Raw genomic sequence first — 14,366 nt, 5'->3', positions numbered from 1 at the left:
TAATAATAATAATAATAATAATAATAATAATAATAATAATAATAATAATAATAATAATAATAATAATAATAATAATAATAATAAACCTATCCATAATCTCTCTATATCCACAAAGGCAACAAAATGTAAAGCTACAAACAGCAGGTGCAGAGGTATCGAATGATTATGGTAAACTAATACATCAGGGCTATTCAACTAAATCGCTCCAGGGGCGACAGTGGGCTGGATGGAAATCATCTGCGGGCCACCAGTTGATTAGCCCTGTCATACGCTGAGCTCTTCAGCCTTCCTTGTTACAAGATTTTAATYCCAACAACCTTCTTTGAGTAATGAAACTATCCTGAATATTTAGAGCATAATTTTAAATAGAAAGGCCATAGTGCKGGTGTGAGATCAAACAGGAAGCTGAGAGGTTTAAGCTGGATGTAGTTGAAATCTGACACAGCACTTGGGTTGATGAACCCATCTCCTAAAGAGGGTCTGGGCATTATTGCACTCTTAAGACTGTTAATAATGTGTGAAACAAGACGTAAGAGTTAGTTTATTCTCAACCTCCTCTCTTAGTGCTGGATTTTCCCAGGTGGAAGAAAAAGGCAGCTTTCTTTCATCTTCAGTTTAGGGAACTGGCTTTTTTTGCACGTGAGCACACATGTGGAGCAGTGGGCTGCCAATTATAGCGCCCAGGGAGCAGCTGGGGGTGGGGGGGTTAAGGGCCTTGCTCAAGGGCCCAAAGTGGGGCTGATTGGTCTGCAGAGAGTTGAACCAGTGACCTTCTGATCACAGAKTCTGCTTCTCTACCCTCTGCGCCACCACCCCATCACCTTTGTTTTCATTTATGATCCTAATGTCAGCTTGGAACAAGAGGACCAACAAGATCTCCCAATCTGAAGCAATACTAACACGGTCAGTGCACCCAAGTGTTTAAAATGGATATACTGGAAGCTTCTGCCAAAAGCCCCAGTCCAGCAGATCTTCATCTTCCACCTCTGGCAGGGCTGGGGACATAGAATCCACAGGGACTATGTTTAAAACCTCCATTGCTGCTATAAATATAGGGAATTGGATATATGTACTGTAATGAAGCCAAAGTCAGTGATTTTCTGGGAGACCATCCAATCACAGCAGTGATAGGGAAGCAGAGTTGCTTAGAAGGTTTGCTGTTGTTGCACTATGTTTCTGAGGATATGTCCCAAAACAATGTGCTTCCTGGCAAGAGGGCACAAAATGAGTTTAGATGGTAAAAATACTTTGGATTTATAAATAACAGGACTTTTATCAGAATTTTGAAACCCTGGACCAATTCTTTACCCTTGACTAGATACTTGGAGGGTGCATGGCAGTTTACTTTGTGCATTTTACGGACTTTGAAGGCTCTTCCAATAGTCTTCCTTGTGAAGTCTTGTTGTATGTGTTTCAAAGATCCACAGTACCAAGACCTTTGATATAGCCAATTCATTTTCTGTATAAAGGATGTGGAAGCTTGCTTTGTATGACTCTCAGCACCTAGATTCATTTACGGTAGGTCTTTATCACAAACATTGTTCATTTATGTCAAGTTCGAAACTTTTCTAGACACATCCAAAGTGTGAAAATGTCTGTTTAGGGTTAGTTTTAAATAGCATGTTCAGGTTTTTACATGATTTGATCATATTTGCACTCAAAAGCAGAGAARCTTTCCTATATTAGACTGGTTGTTGTCAAATCGAACCGATGAAGCTGATACCATGATCCTCATTTGGAATAGGGACGACTGAACTCTATAGCACAGGAACAAATTATTGTCTCAAATGGAAAAGTAGTGACCAAAAGGTAAGATCGCAAATTCAACCAAAACGAGATTTCTAAAAAAAAGGGCAGCTATTCTCACCCTTAGGAATAGAGTGAAGAGTTCAGTCATTTGAAAAGATCCTAAATCACTGCTTCTTCATATTGAGAAAAGCCAGCTGAATTTGTTAGGATCTCTAGAAAGAGTGTTTCCAAGATGCCTTCCAAGTAATGTGTTTTGGACATCTCACACAAGAAGGAGGCTCTCTATACCACGACTTGCTTGGAGAACTAACAGAGGCTAGGGTCTGGGGATCTCTACTATTTCCCTTACAACCTTGTAACAGATAAATGGTAGCAGATGGATAAATGTGTATCTAGGGTCTGCTTTGAGCCTAAATGCTTTTCTTCAGAAAAACTGAATCTGCTGTTCAAGGCACTCTCGTAGGTAATTTTGCACCTAAAAGTTTAAGTTCAAGTCCGTTCAAATCTCTTAAAGATATTCTGAGCGCTTGTGCTGGAAGTATTTCATTGATAAAGAATGAAGCCTATCTATTGTCTGAGCTGAGAAAGCAGAGTAAAGCAACAGGTCCTACTGACCAGGAGGTCAATTCTTCACAGTGATGGCGTGATGGTTGCTAAACATGTTGCATTAAGACCCACAGCTGCATACTAACCTACGAATTATCCAGTGTTGACTGTACAAACYCAAAGAGCTATATACAGACTAACAAGAATTCATATATATACATGTWGCAGCCTAAACAAGATGAACAACAAAATACATGAACTATTTATATTAGTACAAAATGAATGAATAGTACATTATGTACATTAAGGGAGTTGTAATGTACATCCATATATAATGACAAAATTCTGTWCCTTCAGCACTGATTAGGCTAATTAAACATATTTAACAGACCTCTTTTCATCAGCTTGCATTCAGTTATTTCCTATAATGTGAGCATGAAGTATGTGAACTCAAATGAAACAGAAACCATAAAACTCAAGAATGGAGATGGGTATATACACTGGTCACACACATGCTGGTTTAATTTATACACTCTATGCACATAATATAAACAAGAGCTACTGTAATATAACTATTTGGTAATGGATTTGGAAGACCCATTGCTACCCAGATTAGAGAGTCTTTGCTTTGGGGTCTGTCAGCTGATGTGGCGGTGCTGAAATGGGACTAGACTGAGTGGAGGGCCCAGCAGGAAAGGCAAAGACTCTTGAGGGAACGGGAGAGAAATAACCAGGCCACTGGTTAAAAGATAGAGGGGATGGCAAGGCTCTGAACGGGGCAGGAGAGTGTGGCTGATAGGCGTGATGGGGCCCTGAGGAGGGGCTGGTCATCACTGCTGACCCAGGGCTATCAGGCCACGACAGAGGCAAGGTGCAGGCTGCTYGGCCTTGGGTTGTCCATGATGATGCCTGAAAAAAAAAATTGGCATAATGTCAGAAACAGAGCTAAACAGGATATTGCTGTAGCATTTTTATCGAACACATGAGYAAACTCACTTCTGAAGCACTAGCAGGCAGCTCGTGTGTCAGCAGTCCAACTTGATCCCATTGCTGCTGTCCATAGATACTCAGAGAAGCGGTGCGTGGCCTGTGGGTGACGATCAGGACCTCCTGAGCCCAGTCATCCATCAGTCCCTGCAAGTCTTCGGGCATGTTATTTACAGTAGCATTCATGGATGTGCCTTTTTTGTTGTTGCTATTATTAGCCTGAGCTTGGGCAAGGCCAATAACAGGCTGATGAGGAGGAGGAGGTGTAACAACACCGGGCATTTGRTGTGACTGATTGAAAGCTCCAGACGCTGCAGCTCCAAATCCTGAGAATACACACACATTAAATTATAATGAGTGGTGGGGTTAATAMATACTTTGATTTGATGAATAAATAAATATATTTGATATGAGACATAATTTTACATACTGCTGCCTCGCTCTTTACCAAGACACAGTCTTTTCAGTGTGGACCCTACAAGATAAAAAATGAATAAGTACAATTTTCGGTCTTATTGCCAGGCAGTGCAATTCAAGAGTGAARGTTGTCCAAAATAGAGCTGCTGAATACGGCCACAAAAAAAAGAAACAAACAAAAAAAAGGCCAAGTACAAAATTATTAATGAGACCAAAACACGACAACAAAGAGKTAAAAATATCATGCAAGTGAGAACCGCATTAGTTTTAGAAAACATGAACAGGAAACAGCAGAGCAAGTGGAAACAAACAAAATTTGTAGTCAGCTGTAAAACATTCCTCATGCACAGGCCTAATTAAGTATTGCAAGGTGCATGAAACATTACAACATAAAAATATGTTTAAAGTAAATTTACAAAATTAAATATATTACAAAAAAGGTCATCTAATTTGTACTAAACTGAATGTTGAACATCTGAAACTGCAGAGATGTTAATGCCAGAAAGTGATAACTCTTTAATTGTGCTAAGACATATTGGGTTTGAGGAAAAAAGAAAGCCAACTAATCTATCATATTTGGAAAATGTTTTTGAGACAATCCTAAAATTGAAAAAAACATCCACTCAATAAAAACCTTGAGGTGTTTGAAAAAAAACAAGTGTCTGTGAAGCAAATAACACAGSACAACAAACGATTTAAACACTGCAAAGTAAAATAAAATCCAGCACTGCTGCTAAATATTTTGGCTAAAAAAAGTTTGTGAGATGAAAAATAAGGCCAACTGAAAAAAAYTGAAGCTATAGAGGAAGAGAAGGGATACAAACAGATAGACAAAGACACAGGCCCGCTGAGAAATCTAGCTCGTGGTTTGCTACTGGATTTATTGGTCACTCTTTCAGATGGTTGAGGGTAATTAGACCAGCCTGTAGAGGAGCATATTGAAGGAAAAAAGATGAAACGATAAAATGAGCAGGAAATCTATCTCCCAAAATCAATATATATTTATATTTTTTTCATATTTGTTTGTTTTTTTGTCTGTTGTCAGAAACAAAGAGTTGCTGTTATTCTCACCATGACCAGGTGGAGGCTGTGTGCCRACGCCGTCTCTGTGTAGTCCAGCATAAATATTATCAGAGGACAGAGATCCTTTGAGGGAACAGGGCTGCTGCGTTTGCACAGGTTCAGAGGTCGAGGTGTGCAGGTGGCTGGTGCARGACCGTGGCCTGCTGTGGGCAGGGAAAGACGTTTTGCCCGGAGAGCCGTTTAAACTGACGTTGGGCTCCGCTGTAGRGACAGCTGCAGCAGCAGTGCCTGAGCACACAGAGAAGCATGAGGAGGAGACGAGTCTTTGTTGKAATATTGACCTGCTTGAAGTTTAGAAAAAGAAACTTACTGGATTTGCTGGAGTCACCGGCTTTGGTTTTGACATTTCTAAACTGCTGAACCAGAGGGCTGAGGAGTTTCCCTGGCTTCAGCCTGTGCCTGCTGGACCTCTTTCTACGGCTTCCGTGTGGCGCGACGTGCAASAGACCGAGACCAGGAGGAGGAGCTTTACCAAGTCTTCGATACAGCAGCTCCACCTCTCCTCGCTGATGTGCTTGGAGCTCCGAGATCTCTCTCAGATGCCTGCAGGGTTGAAGGCAGGAAAATAAAAACTACTTGCAGGATAAAATAAAATTTATTTCACTACAACGGCATAAAAAAAATAAAAACCTTACTTCTCTCTCAGCCTCTGAAGTTCCTTTTTAATGTCAGAGTCCTCCATCTCTGAGTCGTTATCACTGCTGGCGTAGGCGGAGCCGGGCACACCTCCATGCCTACCTGGTGAGTCAGAGCTCTGCACACTGCTGCTGCGACCGGTGCGCCGGAGAAAGGCCACTGCCCTCTTCATGAGGTCACTCCCTCTGCGCTCAGAGCGAGGGTGATGAGATAAAGTAGCCGGGGTCGGCTTCACGGGGCTGCTCTCGGCCCCAGAGTCTGAGGACAGGAAGCGAGCATGGACCGTGACATCCACAGGGACAGAGTCCGAGGTGTGAGCYCGAGGCAGCGACCCCCTCTTACCCATGGACGGAGGCGTGTCCAGGTAGAAATCAGGTGGGGCAGAGTAGCGGCTGCAGCGTGTCCTCTGTGTGATGTCGTCCTCGGTGCTCACCACAGAGAAGCGGCCGATTGTGGTGGAGGTGGCCAAGGTCTCAGCCTGGACCTGGTCCCTGATGTATCCGACGGGGTGTGCAGGGGAGGCTGCGCTGCTCCAGCTCCTCTGCTTCACGTCCCGTCTGTTGGCCACTTCAGGAGGAACAGAGATGATCTGAGAAAAAAGAGACAAGAGGCTGAGATTCATAAAACAGTTATCACAAACATTTCTATAATAGCAAAGATTTGTTTTATTCCATGTTGCTCCAAAATGAAAAAATACGAAAAAAAAACCCACATTTGATATATTTTCTGAAAATAAAAACTTCACATATTTTATAAGTAGGCTACAAATAATGTCATAAAATATATTACATAGAAAAGCAGTTGCAGTGGTGGGCAGCACTTCTAAAGCACTAACACTCTGGAAATTTTAGCAAAAGCTAATTCTAAAGAACTAAAATAACCCAGTCAAACCATGAGCATTCTTCAGCAGACAACGTGAGTCACATGTTGCCATGTTGCTCTCTCTTTTTTTTCTTTTTTTATTATTGATTTTATGTGTACAGCACTTTGGTCCTGTGGGTGTTTAAAGTGCTCTATAAATAAAGATGGTATGGTATGGTATGGTATGGTATGGTATGGTATGGTATGGTATGGTATGGTATGGTATGGTATGGTATGGTATGGTATGGTATGGTAAGACTTATCAGTATTCCACAACTTATTTGGGTTCATACATTGTCACCTGGTAGATAAGTGACACACATGAACAAAATGTGCGACAGRTTTCACCATCAGCTGTTAACATTAATGTTGATCAATAAACATTTATAGACCTCAGTTAATGCTTCTAAATTTAGCCTATAAATTTAGCAAGTGGTAAACCACTAATAAATTTTAAAATTAGCAAAAGCCCTAAAGCACTAATCAGGAAATTAGTTCCCCTATTAGTGCTTTAGTGCTTTAGAACTGTGCCCACCACTGAGCGGTTGAAATATTTTTTTAATTTTACAAATGAAATCTGACGAACACCACGTAAATGTCATTAAACGTGTAAAAACACAGTTTCCTACRTTAAATCGACCTCTCGTTCCAGTGCAGGACACAGATTGAGGGATGTGTCGTCTTGAAAAAGAAGCTGCAGAAAAATTTCCATAACATTTAACTATCATGTTAATTTTGTTTTTAAAATAATGCTTTATCAGAGCCAACTATCTATTAGATGCAATAATAATTGTCATACCACACACGGCTGAGTCACTCAGTGTGCTCAAACTGTCCATTCTCTCAGGAATTTGAGGCTTATTGAGAGGGCAGGAGGAGAGAGAAACAAAAGAGAGAAGAAAAGTAGAAACCATTCATCACTGTAGCATTATTTCAGATTCATTATTGCAGTTTAGCACTCTTCTTCTTTTAAATATTTTTAAATGAATATATTCAAAGCACAGTTAATGTTACTTTAAATACATTTGAATACTAAACTAAACATTTCCAGTCTGTATTTTTTTTTGTATCTACCAACTGTTCTCCTGCCCTGTAGCGTCCCTCCCCGATWGGCCCTGGGGTGCTGTTCCCTGACCCTCCAGCAGCGCTGTCAGGACCAGGGGGAAACTGAATGTACTCTGTGCCAGATCCTGGTGTCTCTGCAGCACTGCCCGATGGATACATCGGRGCGTACTCCTGGTAAAGTAAATTCCTCAGTTTTTCATCCAAAGTTTTAATGGTGCTGTCGACAAACCCTCCACGGCCCAGCCGCCCTTCYCCATCAGACTCAGAGGGTCCTCCGCCGTGTTGGGATGGTGCTGGACTTTGGGGTAGAGAGGACACTTTGGTGCCTCCCACAGCTGAAAAAGGCTGATGGAACACCACCGGCTGCTGCGGCAGGTCGGGGCGCGCTGTRGAGGCGTAGGAGACAGACGATGACTCTTTGGTTGAACTGAGCTCCTGGAGGGGGAGAGGGGTGAGGGGGGACCCACCCTGTGAAGCGCCCACATCCAGCGATAGAGGCATGACGAGAGGACAGCAGGGCACCTCGTCTGCAATCGAAAGTGGACGCGTCAATTCGAGCTTCGGCTGAGCTGCGTGGGTAGGAGAGACGGAGCCCCGGGGAACGTTCTGCGACTCTTCCACTGGGAAAAACGTATGAGGTAAAGACGGGGGCAACGTCTGCGCTCTGGCTGGTTTGACTTGATGAACGYCGGACTGGAGAGAGCTGACAGCCGGTTCCAGCGAAGAAGCTGACTGGAGAGTCGGGGGTGCAGACACGGGAGGCGACAGCGCAGRCAAAAGAAGCGGGTCTGTGTTCGACGTTATTGGGGGACTAGAGAATCCATAAACATCAAAGTGGAACCCTCCACTTCCACCTGACACTGTGGAAGATGACCCCTCTTCTACAGAAAGAAGAAAGAACAAGATGAGTAAGAGATTTCACATAATTAGTTTCTAAAGCTCATAAATGTTAACCACAAAGACCTAAAGAATGTCATTCAGCTGCCATAAGTTATTGTTCCATGTTTCTGCCAGACATTATACTGACGTTGGTGTGTAGGAACACAGTGACCTCTGGAGGTGGAAGGCCTTGCAGTGATGCTTTCAGCAGGCTGGGACGTGGCTGAGCTCCCAAGTGATTGRGTAGCTGTTCCTTCAGAAGGTGTGTCCTGAGTGGACATGGGGGTTTCCTCCACCGGGCAGATTATAAACCATCGCTTTCCAGTGTGAAGGACTGTAACCCAGGAGTTCAGACAGAAAATACAAAATCRGTTTAAATCCAGAGTTGTAAKGTAACTAAGTACAAATACTTTGTTACTGTACTTAAGTAGAYTTTTGGGGTATCTGTACTTTACTTGAGTAATTATTTTTCAGCCTYCTTTTTACTACTACTACTTACATTTTCACACAATTATCTGTACTTTCTACTCCTTACATTTTTAAAAAAGGCAACAAGTAGAAAGTCGTTACTTTTATTTCATTTTTGCTTGTTTTCATTTCAGCTTGTTATTGTAAAAAATAAATACTATCCATACAAATTGTGCCTCCTTGTTAGAGTGCATTTAATTATGGTTGAATGAGAAATATAAATATATAAAATTCTGATACTGTATTAGTTTGTACACAAACAAATCATGTCACATTACAAAAGGGCATAATCATTAAAATAAAAGGACTGTACTTAATAAGTATTTGTATTTCATGAATTATGTTATTGCATTTGGCCACAACCCTCAGATAGATTTGTATTTTGGAGAAAATATTTGGGCAGCCAATAAACTGAAACAGCTATTATAAGTGCAACAGTGCATCCTAAATTTAACATAAATTAATTATTTTAATATGACAGTACATTTTTGGGGGGAAGTCACCTCCTAATAAATGTCATTATGGAAAATTTAACTGCTCATTTAAAATCAGTAATTTTACTTTTAATAATTAAGTACAAAAAATATCAGATACTTTAAGACTTTTACTCAAGTAATATTCCTAAAGGAGACTTTAACTTTTACCAAAGTAATATTTTGGTAAGATACTTGAACTTTTACTCAAGTATCACTTTGTGGTACTTTATACAACACTGTTTAAATCCATAAACATGGTTACAGTTTTTAAACAAATCCGTAAGTCCTGTTACCATTTTGCTGATACACAGGCTGAGGTGCTCCTGGCTGCTGACTCTGTAAGAGATGTTCACATGTAAGCTTTGTCCTTTGCATTTTTAGCATTTGCAGTGTGTTATTACAGATATCCAACACTTACGTACCTCTCCTACCTCAGACATCTGGTCCTGCAGTGGACTACAGCTCAACGCTGTGTCTTTTTCATTGTCCATGTCTTCATTCAACACGTCTTCAGCCTTATCCACAATGTCCTTCAGCTGATCAATGAAGATCTCCTTTTCCAACGGAAGGATAAAACCATTCTCCACCTGTAAACGTTACYTTTTAAAGAGCTTTCTCAGAATCAAAATCAGAATCAGAATACTTTATTGATCCCCGGGGGGAAATTTCAATTATTACAGTAGCAACCGTTGAAGTAAGCATTAGAGATAAAATATAAAAGAAAAATATTAGAGCACACAAGGAAGTAAATATAATATTAAGGAAATCTAAAGGAAAAATAAAATTAGAGCACACAAGGAAGAGATAAGTATAAACACTATGGGGAACTAAATGAACACAGAGAACAGTAAGCATACTTTGGCATCTATACAGTGTAAATTGAAAATAAAAACAGTGCTAAAGATAAAAACAGTGTAGCTGATGCAGAGGTCCCATCAGATATCATTAGATGATATAAGAATAGGTGATGATAGTGATATTGCACATGTTAGATTAAGGTGTCGTAGATAATCTAATGTGCAATATCTCTATTATCACTTATCAATGTCACAAACAAAGGCAAAAGCTGRAAACTTAAACAAGCTGGACATACCATGTATGTGGCGATTTCCTCCGGAGCATCTCCYTCCAGATCAAACTTAAACGTCACCATTTTGTGGTTGTGAGTCTCCAGCTGGCATTCGACCATTTTATCACCAGTGTTACAAACCTGGGTAAAGAGGGGTTAATAATTTACATTAACTGACATTTAAGAATTTTAAAGGTATGAGATTTTTTTTGTTGTTGTTGCTGTAAATTACACGATAACTCACATTGAGCATGCTCAGTTTGGGCTTGCTGGTCTTTTCTTGCCTGGAACGTGTGCGGGCAGACTTACGGTGGTGTTTTCTGGGTTTTACATCCCKCTTGCTCCCACCAGCCAAGCTTTCATAGCCGTCACTTGTTTCTCTACCTGATGCTATATCAGAGTTGAGACTAAAGAGAACAAAAGAGACATCTCATTTCAAAACAGCATTTAAAAAAATTATATTTGTAAAGAGCTGAAAGTTAGTGTGAATCTAAAACACACCTGTCATAGGCGTAACTGGAAAGTGATAACGTTTTATCACGAAGCAAGTCCTAAGAAAAAAAAAAGTTGGTAAAAAGACAGAGGACCCATTCCCAATATGAGTTCTGTTTGCTTTGCTGCTATGTTTTTAACTTTTACTCTGCTGTTCTGTGCTTCTTATAAAACACTGCACAACTTGTATAATGTTAAAAATAATTGGTTTAAACTATYTAAGGATCTACTTTGTGCACATAGCAAACTGATTATTGACTCAGTGAAAGAATCATTGTGAGTCTATTAGGAATAGGCTGTTAAAAATGTATTTGAAAATCAATCAGATGTCTTCAAATCAAAAGTGACTTTATATTGAACTCTTTAAAAATCTTACACGTATCAGAATTCATCTTAAAATTGTACAAATGTTTTTATACCTCCATACTGGGCTCTTGTTGAAGGCTTCCAGAGATAGATGCTGTTTCTGTATTTTGCTGAGTTGTAGTCAGGCTGGCACACTCAGGCACTGAGGCTGTTGTCTGGATGCCAGCAGGATGCAGAACTGAAGCTGCAACAGGAGCTGCAGGCTGCATTGATGCTGGCAGAGGGACTGAAACTGGGTCTGGAACCAAACCATGGGTGGGGATTTGAAYTTTATCCATYGCAAAGGGTGAACCAGAGTTTYTTGAAGAGACTGCTGTTAGCTCTGCAGTAAAAGCCGATGTAGATAACGGTGCTTGAACTTGGGCGGAGGGAATAGATTCCAGTGTTGGTGGAACATGTGTTGACACTGAAATTGGGGCTTTAACGAGTGTTGAGGCGGGAGTTGGAAGCACTGTCGCAGCTTGAGCTGACACTGGGGCTGGAGGTGGAGTTTGAGCTGAGACTTTAGTTTCTAACTGGACTGGGACTGAAGCTGAGGCTGGCACTAGAGCTGCAGAAGCTACACAGAAGTCCTGACCAGCAGCAGTAGTTTCTCCCCAGAGRGGAGGCTGACCAGCAGGCAACACAGAAGGGACTTTTTCCAAAAGCTGAACATCTCTCAGATTCCCATGGGGAGCAATCACCTACAAAAGAACCAAAAAGAAATTGCCCATCAGTCTGACTGTCTTGCTCTGAATCTCCAAAGGCATGCCATGCATGCATTACACCAACAGACACCTAGGCTGGGTACAAATTCAGGGGCTGCATCCTTCGAAGGCTGAATCTGAAGGCTGATTACATCACAACAATACACCAAAGGCTGTCCAAATTCAAAGTCTACTCCAATTGCGGCCCACAATGCATCCTGATTTGAGGAACGAGTTCAGTGTATCCTCAACACACCCTATCCCAAGATGCACTGCAGGCCGACCGYAAGATTTAAATAAAAATCTGGCACTGGTACAGAAATTCAAGTTTAAAGCGTTTGTTTTGTTATGCTTTGTTATTTGCATAGYCATGTTTTTAACTTGTATGGCAGATCCCTCAGTTATTCATGTGTTACATCTAAGATATTTTGTAAAGTTATAATACCAGTAATATTAATATATTAACATTTTGCTAATTTTGATCTTCATTGCCTCTGTTTAGCGCCATCATGATTGCTAAGAGACAGGACATATGCCGGGGTAAGGGCGGGAATAAAGCTGAAGGCTTGACCATCCAAATTCACAGCTACTTTCTTCCGGTCTTGGCAGTCAAAAAGGACCCAACCTACGTTGAACAGTAGGCTGGGTCCTTTTAAAGATGCAGTCCCTGAATTTGGACACARCCATTGCCACCTTAGTGTAACAGATTTCTCAAGATCGAACCATTTCAGTGAGAACTGAATCCGATATTCACCTGGACAGGCTGCTCAGTCAGTTCCTGCTCAGGATGTGGGGCAGGAAATGGGGTGGGTTGTACCTGGGAGAGAGGTAAAGTATGGGTGAAATGGAAGCTACTGAAGTGTGGCTGAGATGTGGGGGGGCCACTCTGCTGCTGTGACACCACAGGGGACTTGGCCAGTCCAAGAAGTGGAACAGCAAGCGCCAAACTGGGCACATGTTGAGGTGTAGATAGAGGGGTCTGAGGGGTGCCAAGAGTAGGTACAGATGAAAGGGCTGCATGAGGAGTGAGAGGAAGGGAGGGGAGGAGAGTTGAAGGTGAGTAGTAGGAGCTAGGTATCGGAGTGTCGCTGCTGCTGTAGGCAGACGGCAGAGAAGCTGGGGAAAAGGTAGGGGGCACYTGAACAATGGAATATGATGAGGAAAACTGGGAAAGAAAAGGGGGAAAATGAAATAAAATGAACAACGACAGCAACTCGATTCGTATTACACACAGGACCTGTGCGAATGTTGTATGAATCTWTGGAATTCCATTTGTGCCAAAAATATGTTGRTGAGCCTTAGTCCATGTTTTTAAACTTATTTTTGGCACAAATGGAACTCCATATATTACTGCAACCCTGCGCATTTTACAAGCTGTTCAACTCCAGCGGCATATTTTGTCTATTCTTGTMTTTCTAATTTTACCACAACACACCTGTGTGCTGATCTGCAGAGGCAGAAGGGGCGGGGCAGCGCTGCAAAATGGAAAACTGGAGGAGGGATCAGGAGGACTCAGGTGTGACGCTGGCTGGTCAGCAGATAACAGAAAGAAGATCAAATCAAACCTTTTGAATTGGAAATGCAGATTAAGTTTTGAGGTTCAAAAAGACCTTCTTAACTTGTCTWTAATTTACATTTTTTTTAAATTTATTACTACTTTTGTCCAAGCCCAAGCCATTTCATGGTAAAAAGACTTTGTGTCTGAAATGTCAAAATGTAAATTTTTAAAATCTGAATAGATTTATTCTATAGTTGGAGGTGCTTCACTATGACTGAGGTAAGCTGCTGGGCAAGCAGACTTACAGTAAGTGTGTGTGTTTTGTACTGTGCTGCTCTACCTGGGATGGGGCGGCAGCTGGTTGGAGATGACACTGAAGGGAAAAGAGACAAATGGGAAGGAATTACAAACAACATAAATAGACTTTTTCCATATACAGTATAAACACACATACAGAGCACGTGTACTAAACAACAGAACAGTACACATTCACAGCAAAAAAGAAATGCAAACTTTTGTATCCATCTTCCTAACACAACAAACATGTTCTTAATTATCCTGATGCATCTCAGTAATCCAGGTAAAAAAATCAAAGGAAAAAAAATTGTATAGGTCCTCTGGATGGGTTCTTCTTTAATGAAACGTTTCGTCTCTCTTCCAAGAGACTTCTTCAGTCTGAGAGTTTCAGGCAAAATTCAGGCTTTTATGTCCTGCCTCCAGGTGACTGATACTCACATCACATGGCCATCATGTGATGTGCCATGTGATGTGAGTATCAGTCACCTGTGAACGATGGCCATGTGATGTGAGTATGAGTCACCTGTGAACGATGGTCATGTGATGTGAGTATCAGTCACCTGGAGGCAGGACATAAAAGCCTGAATTTTGCCTGAAACTCTCAGACTGAAGAAGTCTCTTGGAAGAGAGACGAAACGTTTCATTAAAGAAGAACCCGTCCAGAGGACCTATACAATTTTTTTTTTCCTTTGATTTTTTACCTGGATTACTGAGATGTATCAGGACATACATACATACATACATACATACATACATACATACATACATACATACATACATACATACATACA

General features: G+C 41.3%; 1 protein-coding gene across 8 annotated transcripts in view; it reads right to left on the bottom strand.

The window, feature by feature from the left end:
- Positions 1–2,791: 2,791 nt before the first annotated feature.
- Positions 2,792–14,366, bottom strand: part of wnk2 (WNK lysine deficient protein kinase 2) — a 25,925-nt gene continuing 14,350 nt past the window's right edge. Inside the window, exons 10-30 of one of the 8 annotated variants that reach the window (XM_014006152.1) lie at positions 13,619–13,651; positions 13,216–13,308; positions 12,535–12,945; positions 11,148–11,777; positions 10,738–10,787; positions 10,481–10,643; positions 10,261–10,377; positions 9,590–9,754; positions 9,461–9,503; positions 8,372–8,557; positions 7,354–8,225; positions 7,079–7,136; positions 6,909–6,973; positions 5,761–6,007; positions 5,418–5,676; positions 5,093–5,325; positions 4,771–5,010; positions 4,524–4,622; positions 3,713–3,757; positions 3,292–3,608; positions 2,792–3,204 (exon numbers count right to left, since the gene is read on the bottom strand). In XM_014006152.1, the coding sequence (XP_013861606.1) occupies positions 2,908–3,204; positions 3,292–3,608; positions 3,713–3,757; positions 4,524–4,622; positions 4,771–5,010; positions 5,093–5,325; positions 5,418–5,676; positions 5,761–6,007; positions 6,909–6,973; positions 7,079–7,136; positions 7,354–8,225; positions 8,372–8,557; positions 9,461–9,503; positions 9,590–9,754; positions 10,261–10,377; positions 10,481–10,643; positions 10,738–10,787; positions 11,148–11,777; positions 12,535–12,945; positions 13,216–13,308; positions 13,619–13,651 (4,623 nt within the window). In that variant the 3' untranslated portion in view covers positions 2,792–2,907. Of the gene's footprint in view, positions 3,205–3,291; positions 3,609–3,712; positions 3,758–4,523; positions 4,623–4,770; positions 5,011–5,092; positions 5,326–5,417; positions 6,008–6,908; positions 6,974–7,078; positions 7,137–7,353; positions 8,226–8,371; positions 8,558–9,460; positions 9,504–9,589; positions 9,755–10,260; positions 10,378–10,480; positions 10,644–10,737; positions 10,788–11,147; positions 11,778–12,534; positions 12,946–13,215; positions 13,309–13,618; positions 13,652–14,366 lie in introns of all 8 variants that reach the window. The other 7 variants (XM_014006149.1, XM_014006151.1, XM_014006150.1 and 4 more) reach the window with 7 other exon arrangements.

Source organism: Austrofundulus limnaeus, unplaced genomic scaffold (genome assembly GCF_001266775.1).
Source record: "Austrofundulus limnaeus strain Quisiro unplaced genomic scaffold, Austrofundulus_limnaeus-1.0 Scaffold35, whole genome shotgun sequence".
NCBI classification, from domain to species: Eukaryota; Metazoa; Chordata; class Actinopteri; order Cyprinodontiformes; family Rivulidae; genus Austrofundulus; species Austrofundulus limnaeus.
The sequence above is the reverse complement of the archived record's forward strand: the minus strand, read 5'-3'. Positions and strand labels throughout refer to the sequence as shown.